At 45.0% G+C, this 24,707-nt stretch overlaps 1 protein-coding gene across 1 annotated transcript; it reads left to right on the top strand.

Annotated features, from left to right (window-relative positions):
- The first annotated feature begins 139 nt into the window (after positions 1–139).
- Positions 140–17,749, top strand: PKD2L1 (polycystin 2 like 1, transient receptor potential cation channel). Its single transcript, XM_088528907.1, has 16 exons — positions 140–434; positions 4,108–4,221; positions 6,068–6,195; positions 7,229–7,485; positions 8,526–8,750; positions 9,114–9,342; positions 9,706–9,876; positions 10,449–10,630; positions 11,945–12,065; positions 12,659–12,757; positions 13,553–13,674; positions 13,988–14,105; positions 14,322–14,458; positions 15,330–15,477; positions 16,409–16,652; positions 17,546–17,749. The coding sequence occupies exons 1-15, from the start codon at positions 140–142 to the stop codon at positions 16,616–16,618; spliced, it is 2,556 nt and encodes an 851-aa protein (XP_088385033.1). The 3' UTR covers positions 16,619–16,652; positions 17,546–17,749.
- The last annotated feature ends 6,958 nt before the right edge of the window (positions 17,750–24,707 follow it).

Below are 24,707 nucleotides of genomic sequence, written 5' to 3'. Positions count from 1 at the left end.
GTGCCCTCCCCTAGGCTCCTGAGGCAGACGGACTATTTTGCTGTGGCTGATTTGCTCTCTGCTAGCTTAAAACTCCAGCCTGGACAGGCTGCCCCAGAGATCTCAATTTTAAAAGTATTTCAGTCACCAGTGAATAGACATGAGCTCTTCTCACTTAAATAGCAGGGCTGAGAGCCACTTTCCAGCCTCCGAGGAGCATGAACTGGAAGCAGTGGGGAAGAAAGCTTGGGATAATCCTGTTTACAATGGCTCTCCCTCAACCTCCTTGAAGATCCGAGCCATTTACAACCCCAAGTCCATTCTGGAGAATCCCTATGAGAACTTTGATGAGATGGGAGACCCACTGCCCTGCCAGGAGCAGCAGAACAAGGCTGTGGATGGGAAGACAAGTCCTTTCCCCAAATGCTGCTTCTACATCTTCAGAGGCATCCGAGGTAAAGGTGGTAATAATTTTGGGGAACAGTGATGAATGTTGGAGAAGGGGAGGCACGCAGAAGGAAGAAACCCCAGGGTATCTGTATAGCCTGGGAACCTGCTCACTATAGACTAGCATTACTGGGAGATCATCTTCAGCTGACTGGGAGGAGGATCCTTATTCCATGTGCCTTGCTTCAGCTCCAAGGTCTCTCCTGTTATCATTCCTAATGAGGAAGAGGTACATACAGACTGAGGGGGGTGCTCAAAGTCGCACAGTGAAGCTGATGACAGAATCTATGGCAGAACTTAGGATATCCTGTATTCACTGCAATCATCAATTTGCTAATGAGAATATTTCCTCTTTATAGGAATTCCACAAATAGAGTAGTGCCCCCGCTCCTAACCTGTGAGCTGACATAACTGTCCACTGGAGAAAATCTAGAGCTGTCAGGACTGAAATACAGACGATAGCAGGAATGTACCAGACAGGGCTTTGTTTTAAGGCTGCTGAATGACAGAGGTGCTAGCTTGAAGGTAAAGGGGAATTAAGCAATGTGTAGGCTTGTACAGAAGCAACTGGCTAAAAGTTGGGAGCATCCATGTGCGTTGCTGGTAAGGATACAGCCCTGGACAAGGCTGCTTGTTAAATTGTTTCTCATAGAAGGCATAAGTCCCAATTCTAGAAAAACAGAAAAAGTAGAGCGAGGAACTTTCTGTCTTAGAGAAATGATTTTGCTTGTTGGGGAGGGGGCTTTGTTTGTCAATACCTTTTTCTTTCTGACTACTTTCTATCTGCAGCTCTGCTTGCTGGTCTCACAAGAACCTCTGTGATCTCTACAGCAGCACAGTTTGGTCCAGAATTGAACAGTCTCTGTGATTAGTTCTTTCTTAGCTGTCATTGCAGTTACAGTCCAGCACCATCGATTCATATGAAAGCTACAGCTAGGCAAGACTTGGAGGGTAAATACAGATCATTCAGAGAAAGTGTCTTATATACCTGTTTTATTCTAATGTCCTTTGCTCTAGGAATGTTGCAAGGCTAAACAAATTTTAAAAACTCTATACTTGAATGCCAGAGTTCCCATTTGAGATGCCAGGTCTGAAACTGAAGAGTGCAAATGAGCAGCTCTCAGGACACTACAGCATTCCTTTCTGTCATGGCTGTTGCAGCAGTGTGTCCTGCCAGTGAGGATGGTAAATGCTGTAAGGTTGCAGAACAGCTCACAGCTGTGCAGGTGAGAAGAGGCTTCTGACAGCCTCACACATACTGGATGGGGAAGGATAAATCACTTGTCTAAGGACAGAAAGGGACAGTTTGTCTATCTTGCTAACAACCATTCCTTGGAGTTACTTGTCCATGGCTCTTGGGTTTGTTTGCTGAGATCTTCCTTAATCCTCACCAACTATAGGACTGGACTACAAGCTGTCATCCCACTGGTGAGTAGCTGCTGCTTCCAGTGTAACTGCTCAGGTCTGCACCTCTGAACTGATTTCAAGCAACTCTGTCCTGCAGCTTCTGCCTCCTCACAGGCAGCCTACAGACAGATTTTTCCAGCTGTCTTGGGTTCTCATGTGGGTTCGCACTGCCTTTGGAAAAAGAAGGTGTACCTGAGACTGAGCTTGGCATGTACCTGCTTCACAGGTCTCATTTAAGAGCAGCCTCAGGAGATAATGTTGAAGGAGGACAAGAATTACAAATGAAACCTGGGCAGATTTTTCTGTTGTCTGGTTTCTTTTTTTTTTCTTGCTCAGCCTTGCAAGGTGCCATGAGGAAGTCTGGATACTCTCTGGTCTTGAGCATCCTTCTAGTCCACATGAGCTCCATTCCCAGCTATCCAAGGCAGTGCAATGACAAAAGAGACACAGTATGGAACGTGATTCAGTTAGGTGTAATTTCTGGCAATTCTCTGGACCAAGTTTTTAGGCGTATTTGGGTATCCTGGAATTCTGGTTTCTGAGTGCACTGTTTTTTTTTCCCCTCCTGTAGCGAAGGAACTCCTGTTCGCAGAATGGGAATTCTAGAGATTCCTTGCCTCATGGAAGAATATTTTCAGACTGTGACATGCTCTCGTCTACAGTTGGAGGGACTCATTTAAAAGTAACCTGAACAGATGGTTTGGCTGCAGTAGACTATGTTTCCATTTTCTTGTTGTTCATTGCTCAGAACACCAACAGGAGAAGCTAATTCAAATGTAGAATGCTCACTTGTGCCCCCGTCTGAGTAGCTTGCCTTTCCTTTCTACTTCCCAAGCCTTACCTTTGGCTCTCACCTAGTGGGTCTCTGTTCTTGTGTTCTCTGCTGTTTTTCTCTTTTGTGAAGGGCCTTGTAGAGTGCATGCCACTCTCCTGCACAGGAGTTAACCCAGATGACCTCCAGGTTTTTCTTGATTTTCTCAGCAGCATCAGAGCAGGCTACTGTTTGTCTGCTCAGAAATGGGTGAGGATGCTAGCTAAAGGTGTAAAATGCTCTCTGGTCTGAGATTTATTTATATATATATATATATATATATATAAAATATCAAAAGGACTGCAACTCTATATCACACATATATAAATATATATATATACAAATACACACACCAATTTATACTATCACTTTTGGTATCACACAGAACACTATACCACTTTGCTTGATCCAAAGCAAAAAGCTTTTTCTCTTCCTCTGCCAGGGGCTGCTTACTTTGTGTGGCCTTTGATCAGCTTTGATCCTGGCTTGCAGGGGATGATGGTTGCATGCTAATCAGGGTGGGCATTGGAGCTGAGCTGTCTGGGAGCTGCAGAAAGGAGCAAGTCTGTCAGCATTATTGATGTGGATTCCATCAGTACACTTTCAAGCGAAAATTCTTGTGCTTTTCAGCTTCAGGAGACTCTTGGCAATCGTGGCAGAAACTCACTACAGCAAGAACAAACAAATAATTAATGGTGTGAGGTGGTTCATCGACACCAATATGGCAAAGTTCACTTTAAAGTAAATGTTTCTCTCCTTTTGCTCAACCCTAGAGATGTTTAATGACTTGATTTTGCTGTGTGAAGAAAGCAGATCATTAGCTGTTGTAAAGAGCCATGACTGCAATGAAGTCAATGGTTCTCCATTGGCACATATCCTGCCATCAAATTCTATTTGAAATATTGACTTGAGGTATTTTGATCAAGTCTTATGACCTACAAGAAATCTGCGTGGGTTTTTGAGAAAGCAAGGGACAAATATTTGAGGACAGATAGTTCCGTATATGCTGAAAGGACGGAAGTGTAGGTATAAAGCTAGTATCAAATGCAGTTCTGCTGCTGAAAGTCCTATCAGGAGGTTGTGTGTTGGCTTGTGCATGAGTGAGTTGCAGTTTTGTGGTTTCAAGAATATGTGTGACAAAGACTGATTTTTCTGCAAAGTGTTAGCTGAAAAACTGGCCGAAAAGATAAGACTGAAACTGAAGCATAAACCAGGAAAGTTTTTTAGCAAAATAAGAAACACAACGTATTTTACTTTTTGTCAGTGACAAATCTTAGCTTACAATAGAATGATTTTCAGCTTTTAGTGAAGTTTTGAAACAAAAAGTGTGTTTTAAATGAAAGGTTTTCTTTTGACAGCAACAAAATTGCAACAGCTCAATAATTCTTTGGAGACAGGGCTTCAGCTCCTCATGAGGCCTCTGAGAATGACTGTCAAACTTATTTCTTCTCTCCACCTAACAGGTCTGTGGGGTACTACACTGACCGAAAACACAGCTGAAAACCGAGAGCTCTATGTAAAGACGACTCTGCGCGAGCTGCTGGTCTACATTGTGTTCTTGGTGGATATCTGTCTATGTAAGTAGCTATGACATCTCATAGGTGGCTTTTCTGTGCAGAGTGCGAGAGGAGGAATATGTGGTCTTGTAACTGGCCTTCTTCCTGCTATTTCAGATGTTCATTTTATTGAACATGTACTCACTGCAGCACAGACATGGTGTTAACTGATAAAATAGCTATTGCACTCATAAATGAAATAATTTTATGTAATTATATAAAATTATTATAATTTAAATATAGCTTTAGACTATACTGGAACAGGCTATGTTTAAGCAGTATTTTCTGCACTACTGCATGGGTTCTACCCATCAGCTCCACAGGGCTACTGAGAGCACCTGCCCAGGAACTGTCTGCAGCTTCATGGCAAGCACCAGAGAGAAGCTCTAGAAACTTCCTAGGATCCCAAAATACAAGAATCAGAAATATTTTCCCCTCTCAGATTTGGGTGGGGGTGGAGCTGAGGGGATAATGCAGGTGGCAGTTCACATTGTTGTCCCTGTGTGGATTTAATGCAGCCGTGTTCCAACTGCTGATGGCCTTTGTGTAGGTAGAGCAATGGCCGTTTGTTTTGGGAAGCTTCATTTTTTTATCACAAAAGAGCACCTGTGTCATGAAACAGTGAAAAGGCCTTTATTTCATGGCCGCTATGGCAGGAGAGATACGCAGACAATGCTGATCTGAATTACTATCGCACGGACCCAGGGAAACAGCGTCCCAGTTGCTCTTGCAAAATAACCATAACAGATACATGTGCACACGCAAGTGGGCTCTGACTCATCTTGGGGGCAGTGGTTGAATGTCAGCTGCTTTATGGTGCCCATTGAGCAGTAGGACGTGTTTTCAGGGATCACGGTAATGGATGCTTTCCTGCCCAGAGTGCCCTGAGGAGCTGAAGCAACATGTTCAGTGGGCTTAAATGACCTTGCTCTTTTCTGAAGTTCCTTGGTAAATGAACTGACTTGGAGCTTAGCTATGAGGAAGTGGGGTAATCTCTGTCCCTTCATAGCTTCAGATCAGGACTAAGGTGTTCAAAATACAGATATGGGATCTGTTCTGCCAAAGAGAATTTCTGAGAGAAATTTTTTTCACAGAAAAATTATTCTGTGTCACCCTGGAGCTTCATTTACATAATTTAATGGTCTTTTCTGTCCTTTAAACTCAGTCTGTCAATCTGATCGTTTAAATCCCAGAATACACAACAAATAAGGTTGCAAATCCCTTGATAAACAGGAAGCAATGTGTTTCTTCTTCAATAGAAATCTCCTCTGGGTCAAATCCAGGACTGAATTCTGAACTTTTGAAATTTAGTGCTGGAATACAAGGCTAAACTCCCTTAAGTGCTTAAATACATCTGTAGGACCTTCAGTGTGAATAGCCCCTTTGAATTTGGATAAAAGGTCAGGAGATCAGCGAAAAGGAATAGGATTCCCTGCCCTCTTCCTTACCATGGTAGAAAGAGAGGAGTCAGGACATTTGAGGCTTTGAAGGTGAAACCAGCCTTGCAGGAGAGCTGCTGCTCTGAGGAAGCAAAACAAGCTAAGATACCACAGTGAGACAGAATAGTCAAGGGTAGATTTAATGGCAGAAGGGAGTGAAGAAGCTGAGATTGCTCTCATCAGTGTTGCCTCAAGGGCTCTGGGCTCTGAGGCACATGGCTTGATCCAACAAACGCTTTCTCTGCCCAGACTCTTCTCCAGATCATGTCTTGCTGGGAGAAGCTGAAGTATTTTTGCTTAGCATCAAGCTCTTTTCTTTTTCAACTTACCTGTGGTAGCACAAGCAATGCAGACAGTGAATGTAAATCAGGATCTAGTATTTAGATACAAGAGAAGACTCCCCTCCCCTCTCCTCTCCTCTCTTGTAGTGACATATGGAATGACAAGTTCCAATGCCTATTACTACACAAAAGTGATGTCCGAGCTCTTCTTGCAGACCTCTTCAGACAGCAGCATTTCCTTCCAGTCCATCAGCAGCATGGCTGATTTTTGGGTGGTGAGTACACATCTGGCCCAGTGTAAGGAGTGTTGGAAATCTGTTGACACTAGGGCTCTCCACTATAGCTCTCTGTACCTGTAGGATTTTGTGCAGTTGGAATACTAGCTAAGATAGGCATTGTGAGTGCCTGGAAGACTCCATTTCCCCAGAAACCTATCACCTGAACAGACAGGATATAACAGGAAAAAGAAACTGCTGGGATGTGATGCTCATCGCACAGACGAGGGAACTCAGGCCCAGAGAGGGCAGGTGAATTTCTCCAGGTTTCCATGTGACAGAAATGGCTTTGGATTGTATGGTGAGGTACGCGAGCAGTGTGCATAGCTCAAATTTCATGGGCATCTGTGGGAACTGTATATTTAACCTGTCTATAATGCAGGCCTGGACCAGCCTGATCTGTAGATTCTTTATGAGGAAGCTCAATTAAATTGTGCACTAACTTTTATCAGAATAGGAGAACAGTGCTCTAGAAGAAGGACTAAAAAGGAATAAGATGGGCCACAGTGAAGGCTGTTGAGATACTGCAGTCACTTCTGCCAGCAAGGCAGAAACTGGCTGTCAATTTTCTTTGTCTTTTTCTGAAATATTAGAAAAGTACAATGAACTCTATGGCACTGTTTTCCCCGCTATTTCCATGGCTCTGGTACATCTCTCTTCCATCCTGTAATTCCCAGCAGGTGCCAGGGCTACTACTGCAAATTTGCACTCACTGAAGAGGAAGGGACAAATAAGTGTGTAGGCCCTTCATCTCTTTGTTAGCACAAGGTACAAGCAAGTGTATTTATAGGCCTATGAGGAGCCAGTAGCCACCATCCTGTCCAGCTCTTGTCCAGCATCTTTCTTCCTCCCTACAGCTCCATCCAGCCCTGGTCATTCCCCTCCTTAGCACATGGCCAACATGAGCTCTACCACTTCCCAGCTTGGGGAGTGGAGAGAGCCAGGTCAGGTCTCATTGCCTCAAGCCCAGGCCAAGAAAAGCTTTCTGAGTTGTGGGCTATGAATGAGATGCTCTCGTCTCCCTTTCTGGCAGTATACACAAGGCCCCCTTCTGAATAATCTTTACTGGACCAAGTGGTACAACAACGAGTCCCTAGCAGCTCACAGCACCCAGTCATACATCTATTATGAGAACCTGCTGCTGGGTGTCCCGCGTGTGCGGCAGCTGAAGGTAAAGAACAATTCTTGTGTGGTCCATGATGACTTCAAGGAGGAAATCTCAGGCTGCTATGATGTATACTCAGAAGAAAAGGAGGAAAGAGTCTCTTTTGGACTTATCAATGGAACAGCGTAAGTGAATCCCCTTCTACTATTCAGGGCTAGAAAATCTGTTTGTGTGTGTTTAATTGCCCCTAATTGGTCTTTTCTAGCTAAAATGAGATTTACTGAACTGCAGGATCTGGGAAATAAGTTTCTTGCATAAGGCTGGAATTCCCTTTGAGACAGAGACAGTGAGTCCTTTGTGTCTATCAATAAAGCCAAGTGTGTCTCTGACGAAAAGTAGAACAGAATGAGGGGCAGTGAGATATGTTGGGGAAGCATCAAGAAAACAGGAGGAAACTTAGGTATAGAGTGTGTGTGTGTGTGTTGTTTTCTTTTTCTTTATCTTTTTTTTTTCTTTTTAAGAGAATGAGGATAGATAGAAACCTTTGGGATCAGATCTAACAAATGCATGACATTATTTGCTTCCCTCCTGGAATTTAGGAGCTGGAAAAAAAGGAAGTGCATCCTTTTCACCTTGAAAAAAAAAAAAAATCTGGCCTGCTTTCCAGGTTAGAAGTGTCTAATCGTTTTCTTAAGACACAGTGCTCCTAACTTCCTTACTGAAATAGCATGGAACCCGTAAAACCAGTGCTAGGTTTTTTGTCTCACACTTGGATTTTTTTAATGATAATTCATGTGATTGATGTGGATTTTCTCTATACTGTGACCCCACTGCAGCTTATTAACTCCATGATCACTGCATGTGTCTTGGTCTGTGAAAGAAAAGATGTTGCTTGTAAGACAAAATAAATGCACGCATGTAGAAAACAATACAGCAGAACCTGGAAGTAACCTCCAGCCAAAGCAGGCAGTGGAATAGCCTACGAACCTGCAGGATCATCCCTCTATTACACAGCAAGTTATGTCACTGCCAGGAAGCAGTAGTTCATAAGTCTATCAACAATGAAGAACTGATGTAGCTTCAGATCCAGAATAAAGAGTTAGGTGGCAACTCATGAATTAAATCCCTTTGTCCCTCAAGAATATAGCTGTGTGTTTTCTTGCCTGCTAAGTTATATCCAAGCCTGTGAAATGTGATGCTTTTGCTTGTGGCTTGTCTCCTGCAGGTGGAGGTACCATTCTGAGGAGGAGTTGGGTGGCTCATCTCACTGGGGAAGACTAACCAGCTATAGTGGGGGAGGATACTACATAGACCTCAAGTTGACCAGAGAAGAGAGTGCTGAAGCCCTGAAGGTCTTGAAAGAGAAGTTGTGGCTGGATCGGGGGACACGTGTTGTCTTCATTGATTTCTCAGTGTATAATGCAAATATCAATCTCTTCTGTGTTCTCAGGTAGGCTGTCTCACTGGAAACCCTTCTGCCTCTCTTTTCTTCCTCAATGCCAGAGATTCTTATAACATAAATATCTGGTCTGTTGCAGGTAGGACTGAGAGGCATCAGTATCTCTTGCATGTATTAGCAAGAAGGCTCCGTCTTCCTGATGCAATAGTCATTCTTGACTTCTCTACCTGTCCTATTATAAACAGAGAAGCATCAGAGATAAGATTGCAAACAACACATGCACATCTTTTCCACTCCTAGTTTGGTGGTTAGCTCATGTTTAAGTCTGATCCCTCTAAAATTTATTTAGGAGTGTCCATCATCCCATTCGTAATTATACAAATTACAAGGATGTGTGTGTTCATTTGTTTCAAGGTTAGTGGTTGAGTTTCCAGCCACTGGTGGTGCCATTCCCTCCTGGCAAATCCGGACAGTCAAGCTTATTCGATATGTCAGCACATGGGACTTCTTCATTGTTGCCTGTGAAATTGTCTTCTGTGTCTTCATCTTCTACTATGTGGTAGAGGAGATCCTGGAACTGCGGATCCATAAACTTCAGTATTTCAGCAGCATCTGGAACATCCTGGATGTGGTTGTCATTCTGGTGAGGATTCTTGCTTGTTTTGGGAGAGCAATGGCAGGGAGCTATAAGGGCCCAAACCAAAAAAGGAACAGGGAAGCTGGCCAGATAAGACAAAAGTCGGCCTGTGTTTTGCTCCAAAAGCAAAATGAACTAGCAGAACAAGGTGAACATATACTCTTCAATTGCTTATTAGGAGAAAATTATTTCCATAGGGATGCTTGAGGGCCTATGAGTTTGGTCAGGGCATTATCCAGTGTATTAAGATCTTATCTCCATCCCCATATTTGGTTACAGCTGTGCAGCAATACCAAGGAGTTATGTGACATTTGAATTCATGTGGAAACCATATGCACAGCAGTCACTGCAGACGCTTCCTCTTTGCAGCTCTCCATTGTTGCTATTGGGTTTCACATCTTTCGCACCATCGAGGTGAACAGACTGATGGGAGAGCTGCTGAAACACCCTGACACCTATGCAGACTTCGAGTTCCTGGCATTCTGGCAGACACAGTACAACAACATGAATGCAGTCAACTTATTTTTTGCCTGGATCAAGGTATTATAGGGGTCTAAGAGGTGCAAGGGCTGCAGTCTCAGACCTCTTCCTCTAGATAGTTCAGTGTTTGTCTCTCCTGAGTGGGAGGGAGTAAAAGCTATAGAATGGAGAAAGACCTCAGAAGTACGTTCTGTTTATGAGAAATCCAGACAGATTTTCATGTGGACAATCAAACAAGCCATGTTATTTCTTGATGGCCACCCGACAGCTGAAAACAGTTTCTCTGTTTGGGCTCTCTATTTCAATGAAAACCTCACGACATGGTGGAAAACCATGCCACACCAAGAGCTTCTCATTATCCTCAATTCATAAGTCCTTACAGGGGTCCCTCTTTATGTTTTCCTGAGACACAAGGAACAAATAAACTTGCTTTTGGTTCCATAGGAAGGTAGTGATGCACCTGGGGCAAACATCTCAAACCCTAGGCCACCAGTTCCCCCAGCCTCTTTGTATCTTTACTGCCTTGGTATTGTAAGGACCATCTTGCCTTAGTTAGCATGTACATATGATAGCTAGCATGTTAGTTGGCACGTACATATGATGGATTTGTCCCTGATCTATCTTTCTTGCAGATATTCAAGTATATTAGCTTTAATAAAACAATGACCCAACTGTCCTCCACACTGGCACGCTGTGCTAAGGACATCCTGGGCTTTGCCATTATGTTCTTCATTGTCTTCTTTGCCTATGCCCAGCTGGGTTACCTTCTTTTTGGAACACAAGTGGAAAACTTCAGTACCTTTGTCAAATGCATGTAAGTGTGTAAGTCATACTTATATTTTTGTGATTTTCAGCTGTCGGTACCAGAATTTTAACTGCTTGACAACCAGTCTGCAATCCCAGTTGCACCCAACTGCAAATCAGTGTGTCAGTTCAGGATCTGTAGAATCTCATGTAATAAAGCCAGTGTGGCTAATATGGCTGTCCTGCTGCTCTAACATCCTCAAGAAAAAAGAAAGCAGTGAGAGGGACAGGCAAGACAAGGCTTTATCAGCCTTTTCAGGCAGGACAAGGCCTTATCAGCACAGGGCTCCACTGCTGGTTTGTGGGTGTGGAATTTGGAGTTTGTTTGTGGTTGTGTGGGTGTGGGATTTTTTGTTTTTTCTTCTTCTTCTTGAGAGTCATTCCACTGATCCATTTCCAAAGCAGCCCTGCAAATGATGCATCTGGGCACCTGAGATGGTGAATGAACAGTGGGAAGAGAGAATAGGCGGATGAGTACCTGCAGAAAGGGGTGGCAGTGAAGGAACTTTTGCCAACTTTGCCGCTGAATTTGGTCACCCAGAAAATAGTTTCCATGGGACACCTGCTTTTTCTATTACTGGTTGCAAATTCAACTTGTGTAATAAATACAGACAGTTAAGTTTAGTCTTTCAGGATAATTTTTTAGAAACGTCACATTGTGACTTCCCACAAGAAAAGGAGTTGGAGGAGAAAAATGCTGCAGAGAATGACCCAAGTGCATCTGACACAATCCTTTAGTCGACACATTCCCTTAGGCAATGTGTGATGTTCAGGAAGACATATAGGCACAGCAATAGTTTTCAGCCTATGCTCTACAGATCTGTCATCCAGACTTTTTAAAGGGTCTGTGGGAGGTGACTGGAAAGAAGGAATCTTCTCTTCATTAGACTTGCTTTATTTTAGGTGTTATGAACTGCAAAAGGTTGCAAATCACTGGCCTGTAGTAACATTCTCCCCATGTTTTCATAGTCTGTATCCATGGAAGGCTCCTATGGTCCTGAGTCAAAATGCCATTATAAGGGAAAATTCCAAATTTATTCTTTAACTCTTCTTTGGAGCAAATGTACTTTAGACACACAAAAAATTGTGTGGAAATGAAGTTTTACTTTCCAGACAGCTCTTGCTCTCATCAGCTCAACTTCATTTACCCCTTGCACTAGGGGTAAATTTGCTTAACGAGTCAGACTGAGTGACTTAGACCCAATTCTGCCTTATGTCTGTGGCCATTCAGGCTGTGGGCAGGTTCAGGACTCAGCCTAGGACTGTCTTAGGTAGGATAAATGTCTATGCATTTTTGTAATCTTGTGTTCTTCCTTTCTTCCAGCTTCACCCAATTTCGGATCATTCTTGGTGACTTTGACTACAATTCCATTGACAATGCCAACAGGGTCCTTGGGCCTATTTATTTCGTCACTTATGTGTTTTTTGTTTTCTTTGTGCTCCTGGTAAGCAAGAAGGGCTTCCTTGCCTCTATATCAAGAAGAGTGCTTGGCAGGCCTCTCGTGGCAATCCCTCCCCCATGTTTGATGTGATATAGATGCTTTGAGAATGTCCCTGTTACATTAGCTGCACAGCACAAACAGACCAAAGTAGAAAAGGAGTATTGCAATTGGAGATTTGAGGCTCAGAAAGACTAAAGGCCAATTCATAGTATTTGTGGTAGAGCTTAAGAATGACGGGGAATACCACTAGTGCAGTAAGAATTCAGGATGCTCAGACTAGCTGCTGCTTAATAGGCAGGGAGGAAAGCACAAGGGACAGTCCTTGTCTTCCTTGGCAGTGTGAAGGGATGTTCACAGTGCCAAAATTTAATATATAATACAATAACTAGGAATCCAAATAATGTTGTACAGGGTAGGCTAGCAGAGATGGTATTTGAACTAGGATCAGCCTTTCATTTGTCCCTTAGGAACCCCCTAAATGAGAATAGCTTCTGTTTAACTGAGCGCTGCATGGCTATGCTGGTCTCTTGCTGCCTCAACTGCTGGGATAGACAAGGTGTTTCATATTATTCCATCTCTTTTTTTCCTTTCTCCAGAATATGTTTTTGGCCATCATCAATGACACCTACTCAGAAGTCAAAGAGGAGCTCTCAAGCCAGAAGGATGAGCTACAGCTCTCAGACATCTTGAAGCAGGTAATGAAGATGGCAAGTTGTACTACTTGAGAGCTTAAACCCAAAATGTGTTCTTGGAATCCCTGACCCATGTGAAACTTGTCATAGGAAAAATCTGGTTTCCAAATCCAGATCTCCCTTCATGTAGTAGCATCTGGGGTGCCAGTGGTCCCCATCTGAGGTAGATCAAGCTAACAGACCCTTTGGCAATGAAGAGATCAGAAAGTAGGGGTTGGAGGAAGCTTCTCACTTCAGCATGAGCAACCAGAAGTATTTCCTAGATACTTTCCTTCTCATGGCAATCACTAGATAAAGTTCCTTCAGTCACCATGACGTGGTGCATTCTGATTTGGAGTAAAGGAAGTGTCAGGCTCTACTTTGCAGAGTTGAGCATTTTACAGTGGTGAAAATATGGTGGGCGGCATCCAGATTTTTCTTCAGCAAAACTCCTGCAAAGGTCCTGGAAGTTCACAGATGTCTCTGCTATAGACCAGTATCCAGGAAATGAACAATATTTGAGACATCAAAATTGCTTGCTGGAAGTTCTGTAAGCTCAGATAAAGGAGGAGAAAGGAGAAGAAAATCAGAGGATATTTTTTTTTATGGGCACAGGGTATCATATTGATAACTCTTTAAGAGGTGGTTCTAATTTAGAGATGGGGCCCAAAATGCAGTGTTGCATTTTGCTTCTGGAAAGCTTGAAATCTCTCCAAATTACTAAGCATCAGTATTCCTTCAGCTACCAGTATTCCACTGCTAGCTCTGCCTTATTTCTCACTGTTCTACCTTAATTCGATGTCTATTTACACCTTTAAGAGTTACAACCGGACACTGATGAGGCTGAAACTGAAGAAGGAAAGAATTTCTGATGTACAGAAAGCACTGCAGAATGGAACAAAAGAACTGGACTTTGAGGACTTCAAGAACAACTTGAAGAAGTGAGTCAACTTGAGGGATGCTCTCTTACCCTTTTCTCAATACAAATAATTTAAACTCTGTGACTTTCAAGGTCTGGACAGAAGTTAGCTCATTTCTGGATGACATAAGACATAGAAATGGTAAAGGCCTCCTTTCCTGACATGTTTAGTCTCCTGTTCTAAATTGAGTTGTTTTGCTGTTGTCTTCCTATTTGGAATGCTTCTGCTTCTCACTGGCAGATGTCAACAATGTGTCACTTTCAAAAGCAAAGCTCGTTGACTGTTAAAGCTTACCTATGTAATTTGGAGCCTTGGGCTTTCTCTTCTTTTATAGACTAGGCCATACAGACAAAGAGATCACAGCAACCTTCTCCAGGTTTGACAAAGATGGCAACCAGATTCTTGATGAAGAGGAGCAGCAGCAGATGAAACATGACTTGGAGGAAAAAAGGGTAAAAGGATAGCGAAGGAGAAAACTTTGTACAGGCCACTCTACAGTGACCTTTAGAGTCTTTGAGCTGGAGGTGAAAACTAAGCAGGCAGCACTGCTCTGTCTCTGCTGGGAGAGTAGTTGAGTGTGTGACAGTTTGAAGCTAAGCGTTGTTCATGGTGAAGCTGGTGCAATGTTGTTATCCATCTTTGCAGAAGTTTCTGTATCTCTCTTCTAGGTTGCTTTGAATACGGAGATTGAAAACCTGGGGAAATCCTATGATGGCAACAACTTGGATGAGAATCTGGCCTACCTGGAAGCAAAGACTAGCCATGCCAATAAGGCCAGCTGGGTCTCCAAAGAAGAGTTGCAAGTGTATGTTGGTGCTGGTAGTTTAGTCCCTCTGCAAATGAAGGGTGTGAATCTCTGTTGCTTCCTTCTCTGCTGTAACTGTTTACGCTGGTGCTGAGCAGCTGCAGTGGGAGCTTGTCCCTTTTTACATGCACACACGTAGATGAGCAAATCAGAGAAAAACTGGGACAGTTCCTGTGCTGTACTCTGCTTGTTTCCATTAAAGACTGAACTGAGTAATTTTCTTCTATGCCTCTTAAATAATCTCTGCAGGTGCCAGCTGGCCATGGATAGGTAATATGTTGTCATGCTTCAGGTTAAAGATGGCCTGGACAACATTTCACAGAACCACAGAATGGTTGAGGTTGGAAAGGACCTCTGAAGGCCATCTAATCCATCCCCACCCCTGCTCAGAGTCACCTAGATGTAGGGGAAGTTGATATCTTTACAGAAGATCCTGAGGGAATAAATATACTTGGCTTAGAGCCTATATGGCCTTCACCTTCTAGATCTGAGAATAATATAAACCTGTTTCTTCTGCAGAATAACATGGATAAATACAGTACAGAAAATCAGGGCCTCCCAATTCTGCTGCAGAGACACACAAAACTATCCCCATAAGGCCTTGTCAAAGGAGAGGCAGGGACAATAATAAACATAATGAAATTACATTGTAGATGGAATGTGATCCAAATTGTTTGGGATCTGCCTCAGTAAAGTCACAATTACAGCTGAAAGCCCAGTGCAGCATTACATGTACAGTGGATATGAATCAGTTTCTGATATGGAACATGTGCTTCTGTTGTGACATCTGACTTGTTGTGCATGAGAGATCTGCAAATCTTGGTGTCAGTCATAGGAGAAAGTTTAAGAGTGTTCCCACTGTCTTCCCCAGACTCCTGCAACGTGTGCTGCAACTGGAACAGTCCATCAACAGCATCAGCTCCAAGATCGATGCGGTGGTGAGCAAACTGGAGGTGCTGGAGAAAAACAAGCTAAAGTGGAAGGACTTGATAGGCAAATCTTTGGATAACGCTAGTAAGGTTGGTAACCCTCCACCAGGCATCTGGACTAGCTCCAGGGCAGGTGACCAACCCTGCTCTGTAAATGGATCTGATATCACCTATGCTTTTCAAATCTCCATTCAAATAAAAGTTGGGCATGATCTGCATCAAACACCTTCTCTTTGAGGACAGTAGCATCAAAACTCTTGCTTTATACCCCTCAGTTAACCACAATACCATTTAAAACATCTTCCAGCTCCTTTGACACCATGCTCATTTTTGTGGCAAATGGATGCAATTCACTTGTATTGTACTTGCTTATCCCCAGCCACCAGAAAACACCAAGGGCAGATAATGATAATTCTGTGGACTGCAGAATGTGTGGACTATGGATCCACAGAGTGGAAGACGGTGTTTGGCTGCAACCTCTCATTGTAAAGTTGTGACTTTTGCTGAAGACTGCCTGTATTGCATGAGCCAGCACGTTTAGGCATTCAGCTTTAAAGACAAAGGCAATAAGTAGGGGTCCCACAGGACCGTTTTCTTGTTTTGATGGCTCACATAACAATAATAGCCTAACAGCATGCACTGAGCCAGAAGGAAGATTATCTTTTGGGCAGAGCATTCTTGTGACCATTTTCTCTCTGAAAGAGTGTGTTTAGGTCCTACTTCTGATGTGAACAGGCTTGCAAGCTGCTTTGAACATTTGCTTGCAGGCTTGCCTTGTCACAGCATTCTTGTGGAGGTGAGAAGGACTGATTTTTCTCATCTGTCCAGTGTCTAAATGTTCATTCACCAAAGTATTGCAGCAAGCAGTATATTTGATCATTAATAGAAACTTGTACTGATTTCAGGAAGAATGTGGGAAGATATTCAAGGATTGTGCACAGCCTTGTCTTGCCGTTTGCAATATTGCTAGACTTCTTGGTGTGTTCCTAACAACACAGTCACTATTTCTCTTGGTTAACAGGAGGAAGAATCCAGTCAGGAAGAACTGGTCCACCAGAACCCACATGAGCTAGGAAAAGGAGAACCAGAAGGCTGGGGAACGGAGTGTTTACGAAGAAACAGCTTGAGTGGCAGCTCTGCACAAAATGGGATCTGTCCCAGCTTGTCCAGGTCAAATTTACCAGGGTCTTGGGTGCCCAAGAACACCTGGCCTCAGTCAGTGCACTTCTAGCAAACAGCCCTGTACTTCCATTCCGGCTCCCAAGGTACTAAGTCAATGTCTGTGGTTTCCCTGCAATTAGAATAGTCAGCTGAGCACAGACACCACTGTTGGCAGGGACTGGTGATGTGAAGAAAGGATGCTATTTTTTTCCAAAATAAGTGATGACACCATAAATGTAGAACTTCTAGCCCCAGTATCTCTAGACTAAGAGAAGTGTGGAAACAGATTTTCTGTTTGAATTCTATCTGTCACAGGCTGGTCCAAACTTACCCTGTCTCAGGAACTGAAGATGCCAGAGCCCTGGGAACACTTGTGTCCAGAGTTGCACATTGCAACTTGTTCCCAACACCTACAAGCTTATTCTTATTGTAGGACAAAGTTACGTAAACAAGGGTCATGTAATCATCAGTGTGAGATGGAAATAAGAAATTAGTTATTTATATCTACCTGATTGTTAACAGTATTTTTTTTTCTATAATAGTTTACTTTCAGAATGCTTTGGTAACCCTCGCTCTACCTTAGAGTCAGAATTTAGGAGGAAGATAATTGAAATGAGAGTTGACTCATGCTGTAATTAGGAGGAGATTTGAAATATCATAGGGATATTTCAAATGCCTATAGAAGGAATTTGTTACTGGCTAAGTCCTAAGTCCTGAATGTTGGAGAACCACCTTCTGCTAACATGGTTTCTAACACAGCTCAGTTTTTCAATTTGCTCAGTTTTTAGGCTATTTAACTTCATGAATCATAAACTTCAGTCCAAGACATTTCTCAAAACTGGCATCATGTCTCCAAAGTTATAATACATTTTTAAACCAAGAAAACTTTTTTTTTGCAGTTGTGGGTGTCAACACTGTTTTATTTCAGGAATGTTGTGAAAATGAGATGAACATCAGTTTTTCCAACAGGTGTAAAATGCTTTTCTTTTTCCTCTAGGCATTCATCATTTTACTGAGGCTTTTCCCCTCCTCTGTAACTGATGCAGACTATTGAAGTTAGTATAACTCAACACTGCACTTAGTGGGTATATTCTGATTTACGCCTCTGGAGAATCAGGCCTTTCAGTCTATTCTCCAGCTCAACAGTTCTGTTTTGCATGACTTGGGTTACTGCACTCATAACAAGCACACCAGTGGTTAATATCTTTGCGAAATGTTGGCACAAGATCTTTCATCGAAGTGAGTGGGGATAAGACTTCACATGTTAGTTGGACTAATTTCCAGTTTTTACAGTAAACTTCATCCTGGGGCTATCACAAAGCTTATAGGGCTCATTTCCGTTCACTGCTGAAAGGCAATGAGCTCTGGGGTGAAACATGTTCATGATAAATTTCAGGACAGGACCATACTAAAAATATTTGAAATAGCTTGTCTGTTTCTATTCAACAGTGGTTAACCTCAGATAAGCTCTGTAGAGTTAAAACTTTTGGAAATGTGATTTGTACCAGACTGCTAACAACTTACATTAATGCTTCTATGCAGAGTGATAATGTAAGTGTGGTGGTGTGCAGGGGCATCCCATGTTGCCACTTCTGAAAGATTGCTATGTTCTGGGAAAAGCATCCCTTGAGAATTTCTGAGGAACCTCAGGAGCAGCCATGGAGCAAAGCAGCCTGACCGTAGCTATACAATAGCTGTCCATAGCTATACGATAACTCTGACAAACCAAAGGAGAGAGTCGTTGAGGCATGAGAGCCTAGCAGGAGCTGTGAGACCTGGTAATAGGCACTAATAATAAACACACAGTTGCTTACAAATGTCAGAACTGAAACATGCTCACGATTGATGGTGTGAAGCTTGCTGTTAATGAACTGTGTGTGTGCTGAGATGAATAGAGGAAGGATCTTCCTTATATTGTTTTGGCTGGGAGACTTTGTTCTGCCTTCCTGCCTCCTTTCTTGCAGAAAGGCCACTCAGTGTTCTGCTTTGGGTTGTGCCAGCATCGTTCTCAGTGTAAAACAAGTCTTGATAGTGGTATACATCTGTGCCTGCATTAATGTCTTCTCTCTTACCTGTACAGCTCTGTGCAACTGTCTTGTCTGTTCCTTGTCGAACATGCTGCCATATATATGATGTGTCCCAGAGCAGGCAAGCCAAATACACATCCCAAGCAATCATTTGTGTGTCACTGTTAACCGTTTATTTAAGCTAGTTGAGAAATATATACATAAATTCACTAGTCAATAAGTCCTTGCAGCTCCTACTTCCAAATGTGTGTTGTTGGGTCCCCCCTTAGAAGGTGGGGCCATTTAGGTGATATGTCTCATGGGAAAAGTAAAGTATTTTTCCTCTGTGGTATGTGCATGACTCTCTTTTGTTTCAGTTTGTACAAGGTAACCATGCCAAACTGTCCTGTCTGGCAGAAGATGGCTGTGGGCTGAGCTACTTAAAATCTTCAGAGGGTGATCTGCACAGGTTTAAGTAAAAGGTGCTCAAGAGACATGTCCACAAGCCTGTGCCAGCAGCAGCACCCACAATCACGATGCTCCCTGACGTGTGGGCTCTGACTGAGGGACTGCCTTAAAGAGCTCACAGTGTCAGCAGGGGTAGAGGGCAAAGTCACAGCCACAGTATCAAGCGGAGGTGAGGCAGGGAGAGATGTACTGAGTTGCACAGGGTGGACAAAAAAAAAAAAAAATGGTAGGAAGAAGTGCTGCAGAGATATCTGAAGCCAGGCTCTTGCTACAGAGAGGTAACAGCACTCAGTGGTGGCCGTGGGCATGGAAAGCTCCCTCCAGTGTCTCTTCCCTGCACTGCTCCAAGAACGGGCTGCATTCGTCCAGCAAAGAGCAAGGCTAACTCGGCACAGTTAATGTAAATCTCCAGATCCCACATAACTGCAACATAAGTTTAGGAGTTTCCTTACCAAATCTGTGTTCAGTTCACCAGTAGATGTCAGCCAGCAGCATTAGCAGACCCACATGCCTACAACATCTCAGTGTCATTTCCAGAAGGAGTAAGTAGCAGATCTCCCTCTTGTTTTACTGAGAGAAACTGAGACATAGAAAAATGACTTTTCCTGAGGCTGTCTTACAGATCGGCAGCAAAGACAACACAGGCTTTCCAAAACACCCCTTATCACAGTAGAGCCACCCATGCACATTTTTCCTGCAGACTCTGCCCATCTCTGTCAGGTTACAGTTCTTCAGTCTTTCTCCATTATTTAAACAGGGTTTGTACATGTCTCGCTTGTTTTTGCACTGTTTTGGCTAATCTGCAATAACAGCTGTTATTAACATATAGCTGTTGTTGACTGGTCGAAGTTTAGCCTAGGGGCTTGTCAGCTGGAGATCTCACTGCCTCTTCCCCTTTTACAAGCAGGGTGCAGCAGGAGTCATTCACAACAACAACAACAACATCAAGGGACAAGTCCCTCAAGAACAAACTATATTAGAAACTAGAGAAAACTACCTGAGGAGCAAGCATCATGTGATAATCCGGCTGACTGCAAACTCATGGAAAGTGCTATGCAGTCCTTCTGCTGGTCCAATGCTCTACTGCAGGGCCTCCCTACCTGAAACCACGGAGCCTGAACAGGGAGAACAGATGAATTTCACTGGGTGCAAAGGTCCAGCCCCTACTTGTGAGCCAAGAGACACATTGAAAAGAACACACTAACTGTTGGAGAGATGTGGTGAGACTCAGAGGCTTTGCTCTGGGGCTGGTTTTCGGGGTGGCATGTGCCAGGCATAGCTGCCAGCCAGCTGGCCATGCTGTGCACCTGCAAGCCCTGGAGCGGGTGGCAGGGCCGTGCCAGCCCCAGGGCGGGGTGAGCTGTGACGGGGCTGCACGAGGGAGGAGTGCAAATGCGGTGCTGGTAAAACAATGTGCGGGACAGGTGCCAGCTCTATGTCACGGTCAAAGCCACGCTCATGACGGCACATCGCAGCAAGTCACTCAGGGAACCCATGTGCCTGGCAGGGTGACAGGCTCCACAGCACAAGCCATCTCAATCCAGCCACGAATGGAAGGAGAAGCATGTGGCAGAGCCAGCCATTCTGGCGCCATATACTGCCATCCCCCAAAATAACCAGTCATTTCTCTGCTGACGTGCTCATAGAATCATAGAATCACAGAATGCTTAACGCTGGAAGAGACCTCTAGAGGTCATCTAGCCCAACCCCCCTGCATACGCAGGGTCACCTAGAGCACGTGGCACAGGACTGCATCCAAGCGGGTTTTGAAGATCTCCAGAGAAGGAGACTCCACAACCTCTCTGGGCAGCCTGTTCCAGGGCTCTGTCACCCTCACTGTTAAGAAATTTTTCCTTAAGTTCCTGTGGAACTTTTGGAGCTTCAGTTTCCAGCTATTACCTCTAGTTCTGTCGGTGGCCACCAGTGAAAAGAGACCAGCACCATCCTCCTCACTCCCTCCCTTGAGGTACTTATAGACACTGATTAGATCTCCTCTCAGCCTTCTCTTCTCCAGGCTGAACAGGCCCAGCTCCCTCAGCCTCTCCTCATAGGGCAGATGTTCCAGGCCCCTGATCATCCTTGTGGCCCTGCGCTGGACTCTCTCCAGCAGTTCCACATCCCTCTTGTACTGTGGAGCCCAGAACTGGACACAATACTCCAGATGCGGCCTCACCAGGGCTGAGTAGAGGGGCAGGATCACCTCCCTCGACCTGCTGGAGACGCTCTTCTTAATGCAGCCCAGGATCCCATTGGCCTTCTTGGCCACGAGGGCACACTGCTGCCTCATGGTCAACTAGTCGTCCACCATGACACCCACGTCCCTCTCTGCAGAGCTGCTCTCCAGAAGGTCGGTCCCCAGCCTGTACTGGTGTCCAAGGTTATTCCTCCCCAAGTGCAGAACCTTGCACTTGGCCTTGTTGAATTTCATGAGGTATCAGAGGGTGCAGCTACCAGCAGCTACAGAGGATGGCTAAGACATTTCACAGGTCTAGGTCTCTATTCCCATCTTTCATATCAGACCTCAGTGTTTCACACTCCTCTGCCTGTCTTATCTCTCTCCCTTTGTCTGTCTAGACTGGGAGATAAAGGAGTGTCCCCTGTATCTGTACTGTACCTCAGATGGTAGCCCTAGGTTCTCTGTAACACCACAAATAACCCTAAGTTGGAGCTGTAAGCATACATGTTAGTTTTTTTTTTTTAACTACTGAAGAACTGGAGCAGTGGTTTAGATGTTCTAAATGCTTTAAACTGCACATGTTTTATCCTTGCCTGATTATCCATTTTACCCAGATAATGCCCGTGTGTAGTTCTGTTGACTTTAGTTTAGCTATTTACAATTTGTCAGGCTCAATGTACAACACTAGTTATATATTGATATTCTTTACACATAGATTTGCTTGAATCCTTCTTTATCTTTCAGTGAGTAAGGATTCAGGGTTGTTATGTATTCAGATAACAGACTAAATGATTAACAGAATTTTACTTAGCCAGATTTCTATGTAATATGCAAGTCTTGCAAAAGCCAACTTCCCAAAGGCATGCAGCACTTTAACCTAGTAATGGAGGCCAGTCAGCACTAGCTTTGGCGTGATGAGCAATCAGCATGGAAAAGGCAGTAACTCTGTGCCTAGGGTGCTGAGCCTCTATGTACAGCACAGCTGTTCACATCAGTACAGGGTATATCTTTCAGAATGGTTTCTGGAGCTTTTGGTAAAGAAAAGCTAGGAAATATTTCTCACTCATGCATCCCCATAGCTGATACTAGTATTCTTCTCCATTGATCTCAGCTGCTTTGCACAGAGTACTGGAATCTTCTTCTTGCTGCATTCTGCTGGGAATGCAATAATAATTCATAGGCATCCAGCTCCTCCCACATGTACTTCTCATTCACTCTCTTGTTGGCTCAGGTCCCTGAAATATTTTATGAACTTTCTGAAATTCAGTATTAGGCTCGATTGAAACAAGCTGGATCTTCAAGGCAATGAAAGAGGGGTCCCAAGGAAAGCAGTGGAGAAACAGATCTGAAAATATTGCATCTCGTGAGTGTGCTAGGCAAAGCCATAGCTTATTTGATTAAGTGTTCACAAGTCTTGGTCTGAGCGGAGGGCTGGGCTAGAGGAAAACTCCAGCGATCTCTTCATCCAGTTTTTCTGTGGTTCTGTGACTCTGCAGGGTGACAGGAACCGCTGGCAGGAAGAGGTCCATCACCTAGATTGCAGCTGCTCAGCAGCTGCAGCCATCAGGAATAACCGGCAATCTCTAACTGCTGCTGTAGCGAGTGGTTCTTCTTTAGCAAGTGGTTCTCTGCATTGCTGTGCTGGCACCATGTGGAGCTGCAAGCTCTGAAGAAGCCTCCCTCTGCTCCCAAGCCCACAGACCTCTTTTCCCGCTGCCCCATGCACTTCATGAAAAAGCAGTCACTGCAGCACAGAGGGGTCTAGTGAGTGCGTAAGTCTGAAATACCCTGGGAAATGAAGAGATGTGCATTTTTTGTTGATAAACTAGAGCAAAAGTCTTCAGTGTTGGCAGATTTTACTCAGAAGAGGAAGTTAAATAAACCAAACGAACTCAACTCTGTTTCTGCCCCATAAAGTGACTGAAAATAAACTCCCTATTCAGCAAGCTGTGGCTGTACCTAGGGCAAAACTTGCCTTCCTTGCCTTTGTGCCTAAAACTCTTCAGACACCCCAATAATCCCACCTACTCTGGACTCCTTTCAGCCCTGTAGAGCAATGAGAGATTCATTGTGCATCGACTGCACAGATTAACAAGTATATTCCTAAAGGGAGACAGATGTCACTCAGGAAGGCGATGAACTTGTGGAGTTTTTACTGCAGGTATTGATTGGATAGCTAGAACTACACTTCCACTTATGTGAGTCTTAAATTGACCTAGCAAGAGGTGTACTTGGAGAGATGCAGTGCTGCCCAGAGGGAATCACTTCTGTACAGAGCTGCACAGGAAAAATCAAACCAAAGGTAGTCATTATGGTGACTTAACAGCATGATACAAATAATCTTTATAAAAACCTAAAAGTAGGTCTTTCCTGAACTTGTGGCACCAAGGAGTCTGGGGACAGCGAGCTTGTTTATAAGGGCAATATTGCTTGGGAACACGAAGCTGAAGAGGAACCTTGACAACAACCCAACGGAAATTGGGTTTTCCTGCTTCCACACGTTCACAAACTGGAAACACGTGGCCAGTGCTGAGAGGTTCCTCGCAGACAGCAGACAACTTGGAACCCCTCGGGCTACCGTGACCCCCTTGGGCACAGGGAGGGGGAACACCCACGAATCACACTGTCACTAGAGAGGCAAGATTAGTGTGGCACTCTCACCCTGAGTTGACCCAGCTGGAAAGACAATGATGCCTGGGCATCACAGCCTTTCCAGAAGACACAAGAAAGGGCAAGCTGGCTGCTACCTCGCACCCCTCTAGCAAGCACAACCCTCCGTGCTGGAGGGCCTGCAGAGGCCACAGGGCATTCACCCCGGAGCTGCTGGGGAGATGCCCCTATGCCGCAACCCCCGTAGTGCTCTGGTACCTCCCCACAAGGCGCCGATCCCGCCCCTCTCTCCTCACCCCGGGCCGCGCTCCCGCCCGCAGGCGGGTCGGGCAGCGCCGGGGGCGGCCCCGCTCCCCTCCCACCGCCCGGGCCGGCGCGGGGGCCTCGGCGGCCCCGGCAGCTGGAGGCGCCGGCGCGGGGGCGGCGCTGCCCGGGGGTCGCGCAGCCGCGGCAGCCTCGGCCCGGGGGAGCCACGTGGGGGAGCGGGGCTGGGGCCGGCCCGGGCGGGCGGCTCCGCAGCATCCCGGCTGCCGCCGCCGCCTTGCCCGCGTCCCGGCGGGGTAGCGTGAGAGCAGGGCCGTCGCCGCCGCCGCTTTATGTAACGCGCCGTTCGGACCCGATTATAAAACGGCGCCGAGGCAGCGCCGCGCTCAGAGCTTCGCGCATGGAGGTAACGGCGTGGGGAGCGGCGCCCCAGGCGGGCTCGGGCTCCCGCGCGGTGGGTCTGGTGCGAGGGGAGCTGCTGAGCTCGCCGTGGGGAGCGGGACCTCCCCGCTGCCCCGCGCAGTGGAAACTTGCGGCAGCTCCGTGCGGGACGGGATGGGATGGGAACGAGCCCCGAGCAGCGGAGGGACGTGGCGGTAACGGCGCGTGCGGTGCTCTCGTGTCGTGCGCTCTCT

This window comes from Tinamus guttatus, unplaced genomic scaffold, assembly GCF_059628265.1.
Source record: "Tinamus guttatus ecotype Peru unplaced genomic scaffold, ASM5962826v1 Tinamus_guttatus_pri_ptg000314l, whole genome shotgun sequence".
Lineage (NCBI taxonomy): Eukaryota > Metazoa > Chordata > Aves > Tinamiformes > Tinamidae > Tinamus > Tinamus guttatus.
Note: the sequence above shows the minus strand (reverse complement) of the source record. Positions and strands in the feature narration are given on the sequence as shown.

Excerpts from the sequence above, each read along its gene's own strand:
- PKD2L1 (XM_088528907.1), top strand. The coding sequence starts at position 140 with ATGAGCTCTTCTCACTTAAATAGCAGGGCTGAGAGCCACTTTCCAGCC. Across the intron at positions 13,675-13,987 it reads TTCAAGAACAACTTGAAGAA|ACTAGGCCATACAGACAAAG; the intron begins GTGAGTCAACTT and ends CTTCTTTTATAG. Across the intron at positions 15,478-16,408 it reads CTTTGGATAACGCTAGTAAG|GAGGAAGAATCCAGTCAGGA; the intron begins GTTGGTAACCCT and ends CTTGGTTAACAG.